Below are 23,084 nucleotides of genomic sequence, written 5' to 3' on the forward strand. Positions count from 1 at the left end.
AAGAAACAGTAATCATGTCAAATAAGGCGCGAGAAGGCCTACAACACAAACATAGTTCAGGGTTTAGCAAGCGCAGACCAGAACAGGAGCTCAGTGCAGCACCAAAGTGGCATACTAAGCCAACACATGCTAGGGAGCGCAGTGAAGCACCACAGTGGCATACTAAGCCAACACATGCTAGTGTTAGGGCGGTCTGTTACAATTGTAACCAGGAAGGCCACATAGCAAAGAACTGTAAGAATATAGGAACGCAAGGGGCTTATGCTACACAAGACGCTAGTTCCAACACAGCTACAGGGGGCACAACCAGTAAATTGAAATGTCGCTATTGTGGGAAGCCAGGGCACATTGAACGCGATTGTAGAAAGAAACAGAGGGATAAGGAAACAGAGCTAAGAGAAACAGTGCGCATAGTGCGCACACGGCCAAACACAAGGCCAAGTGAGAACAAAACTTGTTATCGTTGCGGCCGGGAAGGACATATACAAGTGAATTGTCAACATGGTGCACGCACTCCGGTAATGCGAACGGATAGCCGTAGATGCTATTATTGTGGCCAACATGGTCACATTCAGAGAAACTGTCGAAAAGCCCAAGGCGAGTTCACAGGCAGTAGGGCCATGAAAGGCCAAGCTCAGGGTGGTCGCATAAGAGGCAAGGCCGTAAGATACCGAGCCCAATGCGAGCATTGTGATAGATGGTCACACCGAACCCAAGACTGTTGGTTCAAAAAGAGGAAAGGCAGTACGCACGCCACAAAAGCCTCCGTGGCTCCGGCGGCAAACTAGAACGGGCCCGTAGCCAGGGGACAGTTACGGAGGCCCGCAGATCAGAAGGTCCCAAGAATTCTGACGTAGAAGGCACGGTGCTGATCCAGGTTGCGAACCAAGAAAGACCGTTGAGATGTTTGATAGATATTTGGTCCGATCTCAGCCTAGTAAAGAGGCAATCGGTACCCAAGGAATGCGTGATTGACGGGAGCAAATCAATTGAATTAGCGGGAGTAAGTAAAGGAATAATTTACACGCAAGGTACCGTACGTTTTGCCATTGGAAACACAAATCACACACTTGTCACATTATTGATTAGCGTCCGTGCCACAGTTTCTGCCTCCTGATTAGGCATGGCACTCGCTACTGGGTACTTTGACAGCTGGTCTTGGCATGTCAGAATGTACCTGTTTCCTGCTTCTGTCAACGGAAGAGGTCCAACTACGTCTAGGGATGAAAGAATGTCATGATTCTTTGGTGGGAGGCCACCAAGGGAGTGATTTCCAATTAACACAGGATGGTATAGTTGGACGAGACCTCCTGACAGATAGCGTGATCGACTATAAGGAAGGTCATGTCACCATAAGAGGGCGACAATACCCTATGGGGGCGCGAGAGACGAAGGTGTTCCGTCTCGAACCAAGGACCCAGAAGGTCGTTGTCATAGAAGTAGATCGGAATCTACCCTTAGGAATTATTGAGAAGGAAGAGGTGATACCAGGGGTGTACCTCGCAGGGTGCCTAACCAAATCAGAGCACCACGAAGCAGTGGTTAGCATGATGAATACCACTGAAAAGGCGGTGACTTTACACAGTCCACGAGTGCACATACAGGAGGTAGATAAAACCTGCCTAGCACAAGTGCGAAAAGTAGAGCAGAACAGTCGACTGGCAAACGGAGAACCGGCCACCCAGAAGCCCCGATCACAGCGGGTGATAAACTGTTTGCGAGTTGATCACCTCACGCAGGTAGATAAGGAAGGGATATACGCCATCTGTGCTGAGTACAATGATATATTCCATCTTGAGGAAGACAAACTGACCCACACTGACGTACTACAACATGAGATCCCTACACCCCAAGATCAACCTCCAATTAATGTACGACCATATAGACTTCCCGAAGCACAGAAAAGGGAAATACAAGCCCAGATAGATAAGATGCTGAATGATGAAATTATCACACCTAGCACATCAAGCTGGAACGCCCCATTGCTTTTAATTCCCAATAAATTAGATGCCTCAGGGAAACAAAAATGGCGGGTCGTGATCGGTTTTAGAAAATTGAACGAGATAACGATAGGAACCAGTTATCCCCTGCCATTAATTTCAGAACTGTTAGACGCCCTTGGCAAGGCGAGATATTTTTCGACCTTAGATCTCGCGAGTGGCTATCACCAGGTGTTGTTGAAACCTGAAGACAGGCCAAGGACAGCATTCTCTGCACTAGGGCGCAAGTACGAATTCAGGAAAATGCCCATGGGTTTAAAAGACGCGCCAGCCACGTTTACGAGGCTGATGAACAATGTGCTCACAGGGTTAACAGGTATAGAATGCTCTTGTTACCTGGATGACGTCATTGTGTACGGGAGTTCAATCCAGGAGCACAACGCGAAGCTAAGGGATGTATTTCAAAGGCTGAGAGAGAACACGCTGAAATTCCAGCCAGATAAGTGTGAATTCCTAAGAACCGAGGTAGCGTTCCTAGGACTTGTAATTACTGACGAAGGTGTTTTACCAGACCCACGTAAAGTACAGGCCGTTAAGGAATTTCCGAAGCCGACCACTAGCCGCCAGATCAAGCAGTTCTGCGGACTGAGTGGATACTATAGGAAGTTCATACCTAACTACAGCAAAATCGCGAAACCACTATATCAGTTAGTGAAGAAGGACGTTCCCTTTGTATGGGGAGACGATCAGGAACAAGCGTTCCAGACACTAAAGCAAAAGTTAATTGAGGTACCTGTTGCAAAATCCGGACTTTGAAAAACCATTCGTTGTTACCACTGATGCGAGCAAAGAAGCGGTTGGGGCAGTCTTGTCGCAAGGACCTATCAGAAAAGACCTTCCAATTGCCTATGCAAGTAGAACGCTTAATAAAGCAGAAATGAATTATAGCGTAACCGAGAAAAAATTGTTGGCAATAGTATGGGCAGTAAAGTATTTCAGACCATATTTGTTTGGTAGAAAATTTACTGTTGTGACTGACCATAAGCCGTTGAAGTGGGTCTTCAACGTGCAAGATCCGTCTTCACGCCTGCTATAGTTCAGGCTGAAGCTGGCGGAATACGACTTCGACGTCGTATATAAGCAGGGCAAACAGAACTGCAATGCAGATGCTCTCAGTAGGAATCCCACTGAACCCAAGTGCCAAGCGCGAGTGGTTAACGCGGCTAAGCACAGGTCTCATCAGGAGACAACCATAGAGACTCAGGCCTCAGACGAGAATAGAGAGGAGGTACTGGCTTCAAAACCCGAGGACGCTACGGCAGAGGGAATTGAAGCGGACGGTAGCGAGGTTTCCGAGGACGCTAACGCAGAGGAGATTTCGCCCGAAGGTAGCTTATCTGAGGAAGAGAACGAATTAGGCGAAGCTGAAAATCTAGCCATTTTGAAAGAATGTCATGATTCTTTGTTTTGAGGCCACCAAGGAATAGCGCGCACGTACGCCAGGGTACGTGAACGAATTCAGTGGAAGGGCATGAAAGGGGACATTGAGCGCTATGTGCGCACATGTCCCTCTTGCCAAAAGAATAAAGGGACCAGACCAGATGTCAGGGCTCCTATGAGAATTACGGATACCCCGAACACCGTCTTTGAGAAGATATCCCTGGACGTAGTTGGACCTCTTCCGTTGACAGAGGCAGGAAACAGGTACATTCTGACATTCCAAGACCAGCTGTCAAAGTACCTAGTAGCGAGTGGCATGCCTAATCAGGAGGCAGAAACTGTGGTACGGACGCTAATCAGTAATGTGATAAGTATCTACGGGATACCAGTGCAGATTCTCACTGAACAGGGTAGTAATTTCATGAGTGATGTGTTTAAGACGCTGTGTAAAATGCTGCGCATTCGGAAAACACACACTACGGCCTTTAGCCCACAGTCGAACGGTAGTATAGAAAGATCCCTTAAGGTGCTCACGGAGTACCTAAGGCATTATGTCTGCTCAGGAGAGCAGAATGACTGGGATAAGTATTTGCCTACAGCTAGTTTTGTGTATAACACCACGAAGAGCACAAGTACAGGGATCACACCCTACGAATTAGTTTTTGGAAGGAAGGCAAATATCCCAGGTGTGCTGCAAAAGCCACCTGAGATGAATTACAACGAACACCAGAACGTGGTGGAGGCGCTGACGGCACTGCTTAGGCGAAATCACGAGGCCGCCAGAAAAACCTTAATAGAGCGAAAATAATTAGAGAAAGAACACTACGACAAAAGGCAAAATGAGGTCACCTTTCAAGTAGGTGATAAGGTTCTCTTGCGCAATGACGCATTGCGAAGAGGAAAATCCAGAAAGCTAAGCCCACCATTTGAAGGTCCGTACGAGATAGTAGATGTTTTAGGGGTGAACTGCACCCTACAGATGAACAAGAAAGGAAAAAGGGTTAAAGTACATAAAAACCGATTGAAATTGTATTTGTAGATAAGTGAAGTGAGAACTGGGAAGCGAATGTATTCACAGATAGAAGGGTAACACATATCCTGTCTTAAAAGTAGGACTGTTAGGCAGTACCATATGGCTGATAAAGCGGGTATGAGGCAGTTTCTAAAAAGTAACTATGATCGGTGGAAAACGGTAAATAAAAATGTAAACAGACTCTGGGATGGGTTTAAAGAAATTGTTGAGGAATGCGAAAACAGGTTTGTACCATTAAGGGTGGTAAGGAATGGTAAAGACCCACCTTATTATAACAGAGAAATAAAGAGACTAAGAAGGAGGTGCAGACTGGAAAGAAATAGAGTTAGAAATGGCTGTGAAAGTAAGGAGAAATTGAAGGAACTTACTAGAAAATTGAATCTAGCAAAGAAGGCAGCTAAGGATAACATGATGGCAAGCATAATTGGCAGTCATACAAATTTTAGTGAAAAATGGAAGGGTATGTATAGGTATTTTAAGGCAGAAACAGGTTCCAAGAAGGACATTCCAGGAATAATTAATGAACAAGGGGAGTGTGTATGTGAGGATCTTCAAAAGGCAGAAGTATTCAGTCAGCAGTATGTAAAGATTGTTGGTTACAAGGATAATGTCGAGATAGAGGAAGAGACTAAGGCCAAAGAAGTAATAAAATTTACATATGATAACAATGACATTTACAATAAGATACAAAATTGAAAACTAGAAAAGCGGCTGGAATTGATCAGATTTCTGGGGATAAACTAAAGACAATGGGCTGGGATATAGTACCATATCTGAAGTACTTATTTGATTATTGTTTGGCCGAAGGAGCTATACCAGATGAATGGAGAGTTGCTATAGTAGCCCCTGTGTATAAAGGAAAGGGTGATAGTCATAAAGCTGAAAATTACAGGCCAGTAAGTTTGACATGCATTGTATGTCAGCTTTGGGAAGGCATTCTTTCTGATTATATTAGACATGTTTGTGAAATTAATAACTGGTTCGATAGAAGGCAATTCGGTTTTAGGAAAGGTTATTCCACTGAAGCTCAACTTGTAGGATTCCAGCAAGATATATCAGATATCTTGGATTCTGGAGGTCAAATGGACTGTATCGCGATTGACATGTCTAAAGAATTTGATAGGGTGGATCATGGGAGACTACTGGCAAAAATGAGTGCAATTGGACTAGACAAAAGAGTGACTGAATGGGTTGCTATATTTCTAGAAAATAGATCTCAGAGAGTCAGAGTAGGTGAAGCTTTGTCTGACCCTGTAATAGTTGAGAGGGGAGTTCCTCAGGGCAGTGTTATCGGACCTTTATGTTTTCTTATATATATAAATGATATGAGTAAAGGAGTGGAATCGGAGGTAAGGCTTTTTGCGGATTTTGTTATTCTCTATAAAGTGATAAATAAGTTACAAGATTGTGAGCAACTGCAACGTGACCTCGAAAATATTGTGAGATGGACAGCAGGCAATGGTATGTTGATAAACGGGGTTAAAAGTCAGGTTGTGAGTTTCACAAATAGGAAAAGTCCTCTCAGTTTTAATTACTGCGTTGATGGGGTGAAAGTTCCTTTTGGGGATCATTGTAAGTATCTAGGTGTTAATATAAGGAAAGATCTTCACTGGGGTAATCACATAAATGGGATTGTAAATAAATGGTACCGATCTCTGCACATGGTTATGAGGGTGTTTAGGGGTTGTAGTAAGGATGTAAAGGAGAGTGCATATAAGTCTCTGGTAAGACCCCAACTAGAGTATGGTTCCAGTGTATGGGACCCTCACCAGGATTACCTGATTCAAGAACTGGAAAAAATCCAAAGAAAAGCAGCTCGATTTGTTCTGGGTGATTTCCGACAAAAGAGTAGCGTTACAAAAATGTTGCAATGTTTGGGTTGGGAAGAATTGAGAGAAAGAAGAAGAGCTGCTTGACTAAGTGGTATGTTCCGAGCTGTCAGCGGAGAGATGGCGTGGATTAACATTAGTAGACGAATAAGTTTGAATGGCGTCTATAAAAGTAGGAAAGATCACAATATGAAGATAAAGTTGGAATTCAAGAGGACAAACTGGGGCAAATATTCAATTATAGGAGGGGGAGTTAGGGATTGGAATAACTTACCAAGGGAGATGTTCAATAAATTTCCAATTTCTTTGAAATCATTTCGGAAAAGGCTAGGAAAGCAACAGATAAGGAATCTGCCACCTGGGCGACTGCCCTAAATGCAGATCAGTATTGATTGATTGATTTTGATTGATTACCTTGCAGGTAGACAGCAGATATGGCGCGAATGCTAGGATTGTTGTCCATCGTAGTAGCAGTGATAGTCGTGACGTCGCATCGCTACAGAATAGCCGGAGAAGTACTGGATGTCAAGGTGACACCATATGAGAGTACTCCAGGGGCATACTTCGACAATCAGGGTGCGATACAGTTATACCATACGGAATGGACACTAGTTACCTATGTAAACCTGAATAAATTAAGTGATGTATTTTCAAATGTCAAGAGACACATACTCTGGACTCAATTAATATGTACACAATTAGAAAGAAGTACTAATCTAACATGTCAACAGGATGTTAAAATGCTGAGTGCACAATTAGAGAGAATTAAGGAATCGAGGGAATTAATTACGAGGATTACTAAACCAATAGGGGAAACGGATAACACTTGGTGAAAACGAGGCCTAATTAGCGCAGTAGGTTCCATCGCAAAGGCGTTATTTGGAACATTAAGTCAAGATGATGCAGATAAATGTGAGTCAAAAATTAGTGAGTTAGGGCAGGAACAGTTTTCAATTATGAAAATTGCAAAAGACCAGATGATAGTAGTAAAATCAACATTGCAATCTATGAACAGCACCATTTACGATGTCACAGCCAATGAGCAGATATTAACTCAAAACATTGCAGAAATTAGATCTTATCTTGCCAATAGCACGCTTCAGATTACAGAAGCAATTAAGCAAGTAGAATTAGAAAACTCAGTGAATAGGAATTTAATTGAGATTGAAGGCCTTCTCATACAACTGTATGAGCATTACAGTGTTGTATTATCAGGTATAATGAATGCTCAGGTAGGAGTCATTCAGGTGCAAATAATCTCACCAGATGATATCATTAAAGGTTATAGGAAAGCTCAGGGAGATTTCCCTAAAGGATTGTCCCTGCCATTTGATTTAAAATCAGCTTACGGCTACCTGATTTACAAGGTAGCCACAGTGGAAGTGTTCGCTAACAAAAATTATCTAGTGTACGTCATCAAGACACCCCTTACAGATAGGGTAACTTATACATTGTATCACATGATTCCATTCCCCACGTATATGAGGAGTAATCCACACCATTTTGTTTATCTTCAAGAGACCAAGGACTATATCCTTATGGACAAAGGGAAACAAACTTATGTTCAGTTAGATAAAGATCAGGTAAATCAATGTAAGGTAGTAACATCCAGTTGGAAACTATGTCATGTTAAATTCCCTATTAATACAGTGTACACACAAAAGAGTTGCGCGATCCAGTTAATTATTGGAGTTAGTCTAATTCCAGCTAATTGTGATAAAAGAGTACTTCCCGTTCAGCAGTTCAGGTGGATAACTATCAGAGCAAATAGATATATATATATATCCCCAGAAGAAACTAAGGTAACATGTATGTGTAAGGATACCACCAGTGATATCAGGTTAACAGGCAATGGTATTCTTGTTTTAAGTGCAGGTTGCACAGTATATGGGCCACATAGTAAAATACAAGGTGTAGGTGAAGTGAACACTACACAAAGTAAAGACTTTGTACCAGAAGTCACACTTGATTATGACTGTTGTGAACAGATAGGTAGTGAAGTCAAGTTAGAACAGATACCCGAAATGAATAAGTTGTCATTAAATAATTTGCTAAATCACATTAACGATTTACAATGGGCTACCCATAAGACACAAGAAGTGGAAGATATGGTGAGACAAAAAGAAGAAGAACTGCAAAGACGAATGGTCTATCAGCATATTAATGTGTACAAATATATTGTGTGGACAGTTGTTGGTATCATAAGTTTAATTTTAATTTGTTACTGTTGTAATTGTTGTTGTCCGAAACTAGGATTTCCAACAAAAAGGTGGTTTGAAGACGCACGGGCTCACTGCCCTGATATATGTATAAAACACACGGTAATTACGGAGGGTGATAAGGTTAAGACTTCAGATGAGGATTTAACTATATTCCAACGTCCCAGGCGGATCCGGGGATGCCCGGAGATGTCTGAGGAGATCATGGAATTACACTCCAGGCCTGCTGGGGGACGCCCTAGTACGCCTGTGAGATCTATAGAAGCAATAGAATGGATACAAATGTTAATCAGAGTAGAGAACAACCTTCCCCTTCACCACAGGGTCGCCGATCCTTACGTACCGGCAACATCAGAGTGTAAATAGTTTGGGACAGAAATGGACGAAACGTATAGTTGCATCCATTTCTTCCCTAAGGGGGGGGGGGGGGTTTGCCGTGTACCGACCTCGCAGGGGCTCAAACCGGCGGACTGCCAGGTGGAAGGCAGCCGGGGTTCGCAGCCGAGTCTCGAGCTCAAGGTGTCAGAGGAGATTAATTAGTGTTAGAATGATGATCAATGACAGGAGACACCTTGTAGTATTAAGGCAATTGAATTATAATTATAGTCAGATTTAGTTACTGTAAGAAAAGGGAAATATTTCAAGAAGTTACATGTAGTGGAGAGAGCTTGCAAAGTGCGCTTACAAAAGTTGTTGACCAAGAGCGGAGACTTGTTGATCACAACAGGATATTTACTATGTATCAACAAACAAAGTTAGTATGCGGGCCAGGCGGCCCCCCCTGGTGCCCGACAAAGGAACAAAGCAGAGTACAAGGCCAGTCAGGGCCAGTACAGATGCACTTTAGGACAAAAAGGAGAGATGAGGACAAAGTAAGACAGAAGACAGTAGTGCCTAGGTGGCAGCACTTACTGTGACAACTATTGAGAATAGTTACTTGAGGGCGCCACGGACTGGATGAACAGTTTGGTAATGCCCGTAAGACCCAACCACTTGGTAGTGGGTGGGGAGCGAACTTTGAGTTTAGGAGAGGAGATATAACCCCTGGCCAAGATGGCGCGGGGCCTTCTCCCAGCGAGTAGTTCGTACTTGTCAGAACGAGATTCTTTTCGAGCATAGCCCAAGTGCCGCAGGGCAAGATTCAGAGATACGCGTAGTAGAAAAGTAGGAGCATGTAGCAAGCTCGCTCTCTCTTTAGATCATCACATTCAGACTTGTAAATATACTGTACATAGTAGTTTTATTGTCCTCAGTAATAAAGGACAGGGAAATAACTTCTTCTTTTATTTCGGGAGTTGCGCGACGAGTCATACCGACAAATTACCTCCCTACATTCCGCTCGGCAGGTCAGGTAATACTTGAACATCCAACGGCCTGGTGGCCAACCTACGTGATCGTCTCACTGGACAGGTAGGTCACGACATCAGTGCTTGTGCCGCTTTGCTCTAGGCACAAGTAAATGCAATCGCAGTTGCTCGTTTCTGCATAAAACTATTTAATACCATTTTGATATACGAATATGTGTATATAAATATATTTGTATTGTCTCTTGTATATATATTGATATACGCATGCGTGTATAAATTCTTCTGTTTCATTGTTACTAAATTATAATGCAAAACTAAAAGAAAAGTTCCATTGTATGATTCTGACTCGAGTAAATAAAGTTTCCATTTCCTCTCATAACATGGCAATGCGAAATGAGTGACTTAAGGGGATTTAAAAATAACCTATTCGCTTCTGTGTTGGACTGAAGGAAATATTCTCCGAGTAGGTTCACAAAACATTATTTATTTACTTATTACCTGCTGTATCCGTGCTTCGTTGCGGAATTCTACTTTGTATACAGAATAATATGTTAGGTAGTGTACACGTTGTGAGTACGACTGTATCGCATTGCATAGCTCTTAACGTTACCCCAGCAACGCGTCGGGGAAGTCACCAAACGTCTTTTCTCATGTGAAGACCGGGTTAGGGAATTTTCATTGTAATAGTACGCCTTCTTGCCTACCATCAGTCACAATCAAGTTGGAGAGTTTTCATTATAATGGCAGACACTGTCCACCTGCCTTTTTAAATCCTCAGAAAGACTGTCTTAGTGATATTCCCAATTGAAATCAACACAGGTCATTACAATGACGTCAGTAGGAAAGTCAAGAATGAAAGCAATGCTATCATATGAAATATTCGATCAAATGAAAAACCACACGTTTACTCACTTTTAACGAACAGTACTATGTTGCCGATCTAAGGATCCAAAGTTCCAGGGTTGGAATGACCAGGTCGCAGACAGCCGTGAATGGTCTTCTGTTATTATTCTGCTAAATGTGCACACTGCTCATTCCTATCAGCGCCTCAGAACAAACAGCAGTGTGTTACGTACCAGGTATCAGAAAATGTATGAACCAGAGGAATGACATGCTAAAAAAGAAAGTTATCTAAGTCCCCAGATACTTCCCGCCAATATTCAGGAAGGCAGTGCGCAGCAGTAAGCCCATCTGTCAGAGATCAGCTGCAGCATAAGAGGCAAGGAACATCACAACAAACAATCGTGAATGTAACGTTTTTGTTAATCAATTTTATGAGCTTTCGATTTTGTAGTCAATCACATTTAGTTTCCTTCCGACTCTGAAATACTACTTTTATCATAGTCGGTACGGTAAAACTCAATAAAACTTAACTGACTGGAAATTGTACTCTCTATAACTTTTGTTATGTAGTATTTTTAGAGGACCTAGACCATAGATATATAAAAATAAATTTTAGGCGCCTTCCGCTAAACTACCATTTCATCCAGGGGGAATAAACTTATTTATATCCTATTTTATTTTATTCATATACAGAATAGGGTGGCACGGAGAGCTGCATCAAAGCAGTCTATGGAGTGGTGACTCAAACAACAACAACATATTCTAGACTGTAGTTTCTAATTACCAGGCTCTACATACAAATAATCATTAAATTCTGTCTACTCATTTCCTCATGTCTCGGCGTTGATGTGCACTTTGCAACAAAAAACAAGTTCATGAATACCTGTGAAAATCTCGGTAAAAATGTATAAGATATAGATGATCGTAAATTTAATTCTATATATCTTTAGTTATGTAGTATGTATCCATAGGACCACTAATATCATAAATATTCGAGTGTTAAATTTTAGGCCTTCCCCTAAACTACCATTTCACTCAGTGTGAATAAAATGATTCGTAGCCTAGGTTGTCATGGCTCATTCCGCGACTTAATACCGATTTTCATTAAATTCTCTTTAGCCGTTTTCTTGTGATGCGCGTACAGACGGAGGAACAGACAGACAGACAGACATACATAAATTACGGAAAATGAATAAGTGTATTTCCTTGTTAGTATAGACACGACCGATACAGAAACAACATTCTTTTTAATTCTGAGCAATGTGCATTCATAACTCTTATTTGATAGTTGTTGTTTAGCGTGTGGTTTGTTGTTTTGGAAGTGTCCGCGGACAGGTTTGGCTCGCATGATGAACGTTTTCTAGGCGTCACTGCGTGTGAGATGTTAATGTGCTAAAAAGTGCGCGAGGGGGAAACTCGGTGTCGGCACACAGTCTACTCCTGTCGAATAACACCAAGTGGTCTACTCAAGGCTTAAGGTCTCCATCCGACGGAGGAATCATCATCAACAGTGTCAAAAGCCTTAATTTTATATGAACATGGCGTACAGGCTTTTGGAGGCCATGGCCGTTAAAGCTTGAAGTCCGTATAGTCTCAGACCGTGGTTAGTCGGTTCGAGTCCTGTTCGTCGAAAGAAATGTCACCATCAGAATGTTGGCTGACAGGGTTGGGGAGGTGGTGGCATATAATTTCTAACCACTACAATACATGCCAAAATCTCGATTAAGTTCCAAACCTCTCCGCAGTGCTCATGTGGTGTGAGGACATATGGCGCTATTCATAGTGATTCATCCGTCGGATGGGGACGTACACCCTTGACCACACCCCGTGGTGCTATCCAACAGGAGTGGGCTATGCGCCGGAACCGGGCACCACTCTCTCGCAACCCACTGCCATATATCACGTTATTCATTTCATCTCATTAACTCTTCAGAGGCAACTTTACGCAGTTCTGCCTTAACTCTGGTTTATACAACAGCTGAATAGCGCCCACCTCGTCCTGAATTATCAGCGGCATCCTCAGAACAACCCCACAAGTCCTTAGCAACATCCTTCCTCCTGATCTACGCCGCACGAACAACCTCATCCGAGAAGCAAGTAAAATACAGGCCAATAAATCACTTCCAATTCATCAAGACATCCAAAGGATCGCTTCAACCCGACGGAAATCCAAACACCATCCTCCGCCACTGAAAACCACTGTGGACTGCGAACTTGGGATAAAGAACGGACTCCTAAAGAGATCGATCTTTGACCCTCCGCAGTTTCGCCCGGGTTTCATCTCCCGCGGAGTATTTGGGTCCGACTAAACAGGAGTGCGCACGGGGCGATGCATTCTTGAGGCTCACATCTTCAAGCTGTGACTGTGGTGAAGAACTCCAGACAATGCGACACATCACCTTCAGATGCCCACATAGAGCCTTCACGACCACCTCACTGCTTCAACAACTGGGCATGGTAGTTTAGTGTTCATTTGTTAATTTATGTGTTTACTTATACTTTACATTATGTTCGTAGTTTTGTACTTTTTCTTGTATTGTACATATCTCCCTCGATTTCTGCTTTATGTTTTAACTTGACTTTTTACATTTATTATATTTTTTCAATTATTTGTTGCTTTCACGTGTTACTCAATTAGTGCGCGGCCTAACTTGTACCATAAGCTAAATAAATAATAAATAACTCCTCTCATCAAGTTGACCTCAGGAAGGGCATCCGGTCGTAAAATCTTGACACGAAGATACATCTCACTTCACATCCGACCGCGCAGACAAGCGGAACAAAGGGCTGGACATGGATAACGTACAGGCTTTTGGAATTGAATCCAGTCTTTGGACAAGCAATAATAAGCAATCTAGTGATTAGAAATTGCTGCCACCCAACACTCTGGTGGTGAAAGCGTTTCCAAGCAACCGGACAACAATAGTGTGAGAGCCAAGACCAACTACAATATCTCAAACCGTAATCGACCTATCGATACTGTCCGTAATGGCGGCAGCTGGAGTGCTAGTACGCCTTTGTTTTGATTTGTGTAAGCCGTGTTGTTACCAAATATTTACGGAAATTTGAATATTAATAATCCTACATTATATTTATTTATGGTCTTAAGAATGTTATAGATCCTCTTTCATTGGCATAAGAAGTTGTTTATTCTCAAAGAACTTATTTATTCCAACAATATCGGTGGTGATTAAGTCAATGTTGATTCTCGTGTTCTTCTCTGAAAGCATTTTCTTTATTTTTAGTTACCTATGAAATATTCTTGTAGTTTAATGTGCTGCGTGCCTGAATGTAAGTAAGAGCTTCAGTGTTTCCGTTTCCAAAATACCTAGTATTAAGGCAAAATTGGGTTAAGAACATTCTTAAGGAAAACTTCGAACCGAATCATAGGCCTAATAATGTTGTGTGCATTATCATTTTATCATTTTTGAGATCAAATGCATTGTTAGGGAAGACATTATGTACCCACAGAAGGTGATCTAATTCGAGTGCTGCGCAAACTTCTGAAGTCAAAACTAATGATGCCTATCTTAGCATTTGCCCGATCAGCCAACGTACCTTACTACAAAGAAAATTAAATCAGTTCCAGAAAGATCCGGAAAATCATGACCAAGATTTATGATTTAGAGGCTAAATTAATCTTAAACGCTGGTGCAAGAATGATGTAATTAATTTTCAACGTTTTACAATGAAAATGCGTAAAGTAAAACTAACGCCATTTCCCGTTAATGAACCAGGATTATGTTCCTTTTTATATAAAATACAATTATGCCATCAATTCTAATGAGTTTTAAGGTGACGAGTGCTTTAGATGGTCAAGTGTATCATAGAAATATCGCTTGTACCTACTCAACAATCCAGGTGGATTTTGGAGGGTTGAAATTTTGTTTGAGAAATTTGTTTGCGTCTTTTACATAATGGGCTGTGGTTAATGGTGGTGTTACATAGTATTTCATGTAAGGTTAGTATGTTCTTTGTTGACAACGTATTTTCTGACCGGACATTCATATCTGAAATATTTTTATACTCTGTGTTTGTTTCAACCTGACGTTGATACAATAATTCTCCCTTCGTTATTTTCCCCTCTGAAATATCATTTAGACTTACAATACGCGATAACTCTACTTCTGGTGTTCAATTATTCATATTTTGAGTTAGTGAGTTGCATTTCATGACGTTCGACTTGTATTATGTTCTTTAGGTGACTCGGAATAAACATGCATAACCTTCCCCTCGACCTCTCATATCGCACAACGATTACGGTCTGATGTAATTGTAGTTGGTCTTGTCAGAGCGTACAATCAACACCTCCTAGATATATAAGGCCTCACAACTGTTCTGGGAATATACTGTGACGTCAAAATCGGGAGGCAAGCTTGAACCTTTTCAGTAATAACACAGCAGTGAGTTTGGCCATGTAACGCTGAAATTAGAAGAGTTTTAATTCGTTTAATGGTGCCAATTGTTAATACCGTTGTACGTAATGGTACTGATGTGTTGCGTACTCAACTTTAAGGAGAATTCCGGCAGTGATAACGAAGTGCATGCATTAAGTTTACGAAAGACGAGGTTATGCGGCAGATATGTTTACGTGCAATTCCAAGACAAGACTACAGATTTACTAATAACTCAATGGTGAGTAACTATTATTATTACATTCTCACACAATCATAATGAGTATAGGCCTATGACGTATTTAACTACACGCAACAACTGGTGATATGTAGGCATATTTACTCTTCAATGATATAAGGTTATGTTAGATTACAATCATGGGATACATTATTTCAACGGTATTATTATTATTATTATTATTATTATTATTATTATTATTATTATTATTATTATTATTATTATTATTATTATTATTATTATTATACGCATTAAAACATACCACCTACAGGAGCTGCTGGTGTAGGCCGATTCACTCTGTAAATGCACGAATTTCGCTCACGGTGATACATTATTTTACAGGTATGCCACAGACATTTCAAAGTCGGTGATATTTTATGGGAAGTAACTGGTACTGATCCAGCCAGAATGTGACTATAAATAAGATGGGCAGTTGGAAAAGATATAAGCCACTGCTGTCTCTGACAATCATGGTCTTGGAAGAGGAGTAGTTAAAAGAACCAGGCAAAAATGTAGAATAGAAAGGAGCAATAAACAGGGCCATTGAAGATAGTACATATCTCATACACAGAATTTCAACACAGCTGAAAAGTACAATAAACACGTTGTTACCTGATGGTTGTTGTACTGTGATGAAGGGAACGTAAGTAATTTTTCTGCACGTCGATACATCAAGGCAACCATACTGCATGGCATATGTAATCATCTTATAAGACATGGCCTTTATTCTAAACGGGTTTTATTAAAGTAAAAAATATTTCTAATGTATATGTGGACAAAATTACTAATACAAATGCGGTATATTCTTTAGTTACAAAACATCATAGCTACATCACAAGGAATGAGTGTAACAATGTGTAGAAAGATTCAATAAATAAGTTAATTCTAGTCCTAGTTGGTGAATTGGACACCGAGGATGATGTCCCCACAGTTAATTTAATAGCCATAGTTAAAACATTTCTTAGTTCATAAAGGAATATGTGTATGATTTTCTTGTTATTTGTTCAACCTTCTGTCTGATATCTCCTCATGTTTACAAATTTATGGCCGACCCCGTGGTGAGGGGATATAATGCCTGCCTCTTACCCGGAGGCCCCGGTTCGATTCCAGGCCAAGTCAGGGATTTTTACCTAGATCTGAGGGCTGGTTTGAGGTCCACTCAGCCTGCGTGTTTACATTTGCGAGCTATCTGACGGTGAGATAGCGGCCCAGGTCTAGAAAGCCAAGAATAACGGCTGAAAGGATTCGTCCTGCAGAACCCAAGACACCTCGTAATCTGCAGGCCTTCGGGCTGAGCATGATCAAGGCCAAGCCCTTCAGGGCTGTTGCGCCGTGCGATTTCTACAAATTTATGAGACAGTAGCAATTTAATGTTGCCACAATATGTCAATACTTTTAAAAGAGTAGGCTCCAGTCCGAATGGTAGTCCAATATTAGGTTAGAAACTTACATACTTTCTGGAATACATAATGGTTTTGAAAAGAATGACAAATTGGTAACATCGATGATAGGTGAAATTCTCATTAAACCATACATGAACTTCAAGGGAGGAAACATTGTAGGCTCATGTGCAAATACTGCCAGTGATGCTACATCAGCTTAGATGTTAGGCCTATGCTAATATTATACGTGCTAGTTTTCTTTTAAGATCACGTAATGCCTATTTAAATTGAAATATGTTTATAACATTCTCTTGTGATGTTAGCAATTCGGCCTAAGTGAGTTAACATTGCAAGATTCTGTCGTGTTTTACAACTGTTTGCTGTTTATCTTTACTGGCAGAGTCACTAAAATACGGTAATAACGACAGTATAATTCAATATCCTTCAAATTTAAACGCTATTTGTTAGTAAATAAATTATTCCATTGGCAAAAAATATTAAAATCAAGTCTGTGTTTAACCATGTTCCGCGTTTCTCTGCATTGCCATCGCCTCCGTAGCGTGACGTCACTACGCTGTTGTTAGGCCTTATTATCTAGGAGGTGTTGGTACAATCCTTAACGATCATGGCCCCCTGGTGGAGCAGCTCTTTGTTGAAGACCTTGTAGAATGCTAGTTTACAGGCAAACGTTATTTAGGTAAAGCGAGGTAAGTTCGTGATACATCTTTGAACGAGTACCATGTGTCTGTTGGAGCGATGGGCTATAGACATCTGTTGAGAGCTCAGGGAACTAGTAGTGAAGTTGTAATGTTGTCTTAGTTTGTGATACTTATTCAAACGTTCGTCTTTTTCGTCGTATTTGAGTCTGTCTGCATAGGATACAACACATCTCGAACATTACAAAGAAGAGGTGAACTTACCGACAACTCTGAGTTCGATGAAGATACTGGTGGGCGGGTGGGAGGACACCTGGCACTCGTACAGGCCAGCGTCTCTATGCTGTACGTATTTTATCTGGAGCGTCCAGTCCTGGAACAAAAGACGTAATTGCTGTTATTATTCTCAACTAAAGAATATCTGCTCAGTTCTCAATGTTGACTCGTTCTCACAGAAATATGTCTATGATGTTGACCTGCACTTAACTTATGTACCCGGATGGCACACGGAGGGGTGTTCGCAGATGTTTGGCAACATATTGTACACGTACGCTTCTTGGGTTCCACTGTAAGATACGTCACACCAGCGTACAACCAAATGCAGTAGAGCAATACGCGACACGTCTTGTTAAAATGGGAGACAATTTGCAAGTGGCGCTCCTAGTGGCGCGACCTGGAAATTTGCACTAAATTCAAATATTAATGGAAATGTACATACGGAAATGGATAAATAAATTACGTCTAGAAAGAAAGTGTTACTAAAATATTAACTTCAAAGTTGCTAAAGCAATTCTGGATAAATGAATGAAGAATTGTTTAAAGACTGAAATTATACATATAATGAAGATGTGAAAGGGACTGTCTTTCATTTATGCATTACCTTTTTAGCTTTAGCATATCTGCCTGAACTTCCACGGCTCGAGTTGTCTTTTTTCTCAATTAAAAGCATTGTATCAACACATTAGGACACTTGTCAATAAACATATCAGCACATTCATTACACACATGATTCAATGAATTTATATTTAAGAGCTGAACAATTTTCCTTTTAACTTGAAGCTACTAACAGATAGAAAATCTATAAATTTAGCCGCAAAAACATTCAAAATGTCCCTATAAGCAATACTTGCCATTATATTAGGGTAAAGCAAATTTGCATCATCATATTTTTTCAACAAAGTATGTACATTTCTTAAATCACCCATATTTTCTTCAGTGCTTGACAACGCATTACGGCATTCCAAATGGGGCAACTTGGAACATAACCAGCAACACACATATGCATATGCATTTAAATCAAAATCCACAGATTGCACCTACAACACATCGGTATTGAAGGTTAACTGCTGCACTAATACAATAAAATAACCTTATTATATTTTAAGCCAGTTAAATTTGGGTCGCGCAGGTCAGAAGTTTGGGACATACTATAAAAATATCTTTGCAACTGGAAGAATACATATGCAAACACAGTATTTACTTACAGTTTCTTGTCATGAGGGAAACGGAAGGAAGACCGTGAATCCTTCTGCACTTCACAGTTATTGCAGCCAAAGGCAGCACATATCTTTCCACTCATACTGACAGGAGATATAAAGGAATGACACACGCTACTTTTTACTTATGTCAACTTGAAGCAAACTCATAAATAACGCCAGAACTTCACAAGCAAATACACGTGCTCTTATGACAGATCACTCCGCTAGACAGAGCTCTAATCGCTGTCCCTCGCAGTGACACGTGTTGTCTCCACTGTATTTGGTACAACACGAATGTTGTGTGTTCTTTTTTACCCTCCAGGGTTGGTTTATCGCTCGGGATCCCACCTCTACCACCTCAAGTGCACTGTCCCTGAGCATGTGACTTTGGGCCGGGGAACAACTGGGGAGGAGGACCAGTACCTCCCAAGGCGGTCTCCTCTGCTATGCCGAACAGCGGCCTTGTGGTAGGGTGTGAAGATTGGAAGGTAGGGATAAGGAAAAGAGGAGGAAATTACAGTGGCCTTATCTTATCTATCATCCCGGTATTTGCCTGGAGGAGAAGTGGGAAACCAGAGAAAATCACTTCAATGATGGTTTAAGTGGGAATCGAACAACTCCCTCTACTCAGTTGATCTCCCGAGGCTCAGTGGACCCCGTTCCAGCCGTCGCACGACTTTTCAAATTTCGTGGCAGTGCCGGGAATCGAACCCAGGCCTGCGGGGTTGGCAGCTAATCACACTAACCACTATGCAAAAGAGGTGAACTTAATTTCGTAATTCATTTCGAAATTCCTTCGTTGAATAAATTATTTTATTTTATAATATTTTCCCCTGAATTTGTTCAGAGAGGATGATTATCCAGTTGTACTTCACCTTAAAACAAATATCACCACCACAAGCACCTCGCGTAGCTATCAGTTTATATTCGGAAGATAGTGCGTTCGAGCCACAATGTCGGCGGCCCTGAAGATGGATTTCCGTGGTTTCCCCATTTTCACACCAGGATGTACCTGAATTAAGGCCACGGTCTCTTCCTTCCCATGCCTCTTCATATCCCATTGTTGCCATGAAATCTATCTGTGTCGGTGGGACGTAAAGCAGATTGTTAAAAAGATGGTTAATTTAATTTAACTACGTGCAGTAATATACGACATTTGATGCCTGATTTATATACAGAGCTCACGAGAACATTAACTCTAGTGTGAGCCGGGTGATTGGGGCAATATTTCCAACGTTTTATGCAGGTATAGGTTAGAAAGTGTATCCTTAGGAAACGTCTAGTATATCTTTTATTCATACCAAATTGTACAGTGAGATTCTCTCATCGTTTGGCCGGCAGGCGCGCCCAAGTTACACAGCGCAGCGTGTCCGTGCTTTGAATGTGATCTGTCGCTCCAACGGTTGTGAAGTATAATTCTCATACCGCCTCTACATGTGGACACGGCAGAAGAAAGTGTATTTTAATTATGTGAAAACAGAGTCTTGCAGGAAAGTCGTCAGGTAACACAGTTTCCAGTTGTACGCCCTCCACATAGAGAGACCGAGCGAAAACAAACTGAGAGGAACTGGTTCTTTACTCGATAAGAAGCGAAGTGTTAAAAAACGTGTTTAAAGAGGAAAATGTAAATGAAATCGCAGACAACAAAATCCCTAACACGACTTGCACAAGAAGCCGGAGTTTCGGCAGGCTCAGCATGACGGGCTATGGAAATTAAAAAATAAGGCGTATGCAGGAAACCTTCACACTTTGGAAGAACTGAAAAGAAAACACATCCGGAGAGAAATAAGCCTCATTTACGGAAGACGAACTTATGCGTGTGAATCGAAGTTGCCTAAGACGATGCCAGAAATGTGTGGATGTAGGAGAACATTTCGAACATCTCCTCATGGTATTACACCCTGAACTGCCTTGGCCTACTAAGCAACCGCTGCTCAGCCCGAAGTCTTACAGATTACGAGGTGTCGTGTGGTCAGCACGACGAATCCTATCAGCCGTTGTTCTTGGCTTTCTAGACCGGAGTCGGTATCTCACCGTCAGTTAGCTCCTCAATTCTTATGAAGTAGGCTGAGTGGACCTTCGTACCAGCCCTTACATCCGGGTAAAAATCCCTGACCTGGCCGTGAATCGAACCCGGGGCGTCCCGCTAAGAGGCAGGCATGCTACCCGTTCACCACGGGGCCGGCTCTGTTATAAGGTACGAGCTTATTTTCTTAATTGTTATCTCATACCGTGCACGGATGAAGTGTCCTTGTTCCTAAGCCTTGGAGTGGAAAGTGAAGAGGGCGTGCCTCCCGGCCAACCAATGAGAGAAACCCACTGAATTAAAACCTACAACCTGTTTTCCAGTCTTTGACCGGGTCAGGGATGTAATGGGTGGACCATGTATTATTACAATGGGGTCGCCATTCCCAGGGTGATTATTAATGACTGATAAATGCTATGAAATGGTAATGGAGAGTGTTGCTGGAATTAAAGATGACAGGGAAAATCAGAGTACCCGGAGAAAACCTCTCCCGCCTCCGCTTTGTCCAGCACAAATCTCACATGGAGTGACCGGGATTCGAACCACGGTATCCAACGGTGAGAGGCCGATGCGCTGCCGTCTGAGCTACGGAGGCTCAAACTCACTGAGCAGAATGTATAAACTTAAGAAAGTCGTGTACGTACTTAAAGCGACATACATTTGCTGCTGGCATATTCCCTTGTTTATTGACACCCACTCCAAACGAGCAGACACATTTTGCAATCACAATCGTAAGTAATTTGAGCTGAATTAAATAGAAGGGCTATTCATTTTACTACCTGAAATAAGCATGCAGACAACTCATTATTACACATGCATTGGACTTTGACAGTCACTTGCTGAACACTCGCTGTCTTTGGCCTCAAACTGCAATAATGTTCTTTAAAAAGTTCCTCCGAGTCGCACAAGTTGAAAACATCTGAACGTATGAGCAACTTGCTAATGATATTGAACTGAAGGAAAACTTTACAGCCAACTTTTTCCACTCAGGTTTCTAACTTCGTTGGTATACATATTCCCATCTGACGCACTGGCCTGAAAACAGTATCAGATGAAACTTCTCCTACTCCGACGTTATTACCGTGTCTAAGTTGGCCTGTTCTCATATGAAATAATTTCAATAGACGAGATTGCCATCAATAGACTCACAAACCATAGACTGAGTTCATACAGGATTTTCCTCTACGTAACTTATTTGTGCCATTATCTACTTCCATCTCATGATTTATGATCATAAAACGTTCTTATCAGATAGCACGTGAAAGCTGTATAAAGGGGAGACGTTTCTCAAAATTTTCCCCAGCCTCTAAATTAGGCCTATAGCATTCATAAGAAATCAATGTTCTCAAGTCGAACAAAAATGACTTAATGCCTTCTAACAATTAAATGTTATCACCGATTGTCAACTGTAACTTTGTGGGTGTGTGGGTGTGTGGGTCACCCTCGTTTAAGTTAATTCAATAAAACAGAGAGTGATTCACTCGTAACAGTATCAACCACAGCTGCTTCCTGCTCCAGAACTCCAGGCGTTGTTATAGATGAAATTAATGATCAAATATAAGCCGGCGTGTTTGTCCCACACCCCCACCTCTATTCCTTTTACAGCGTTATCCACATTACAAAATTAATTAATGTCATAGAAAGACATGGAGAAAATCTGCAGCGAATTAAGATATTTCTTTGAAAGCTGAATTACGCAGCCTACATAGGCCATTTCAGTCTATTCGCCACTGTACAATTTTATATACTGTAATAATATAGTATTGCAAAACTAAAGTACGGCACTGAAAATACGCATACGACATCGTCCTAGTTGTTGAAAGACTTGAAGATGTCGGGGCAGTTTTAGAAGCTTGAAAGAAAGCTTTATAGACGAATGGTCTCAGAATAATGATTTTCTGCAACCTCATCCAGCCAGAAGTTCAAGGTCAAAGGTTCAATACAATTTTCACAGCGTGTGAACCACTGGCAATGACGAATAAATTCAAGTTCCCGGGCTCAGTTTTTACCACCGAAACGACGGCTGATGATGACGGGAAGCATCACGTCAATGTTACATGGGTCAAATGGCGTCTTATGTGACAGGCGGATGGCTATACAGCTCAAAGGCAAGACATACAAGACTGTTGTTAGGCCTGCCCTCAATTACGGCTCCGAATGTTAGACAAGGCATAAGAAGCATGATCAGCAAATGCATGTAACGGAAATGCGAATACTGCGATGGTCAGCGCGTGTCACCCTCTTGGACCGAGTGCGCAATGAACATATACGAGGATCATTTAATACGGCCTCTATCAGT

At 41.5% G+C, this 23,084-nt stretch overlaps 1 protein-coding gene across 1 annotated transcript in view; it reads right to left on the reverse strand.

Annotated features, from left to right (window-relative positions):
• Positions 1–23,084, reverse strand: part of LOC136856710 (limbic system-associated membrane protein) — a 1,090,706-nt gene that overhangs the window by 403,064 nt on the left and 664,558 nt on the right. Inside the window, exon 4 of the mRNA XM_068227414.1 lies at positions 17,546–17,654. Coding sequence (XP_068083515.1) covers positions 17,546–17,654 — 109 coding nt within the window. The remainder of the gene's footprint in view (positions 1–17,545; positions 17,655–23,084) is intronic.

Source organism: Anabrus simplex, chromosome 1, assembly GCF_040414725.1.
Source record: "Anabrus simplex isolate iqAnaSimp1 chromosome 1, ASM4041472v1, whole genome shotgun sequence".
NCBI lineage: Eukaryota > Metazoa > Arthropoda > Insecta > Orthoptera > Tettigoniidae > Anabrus > Anabrus simplex.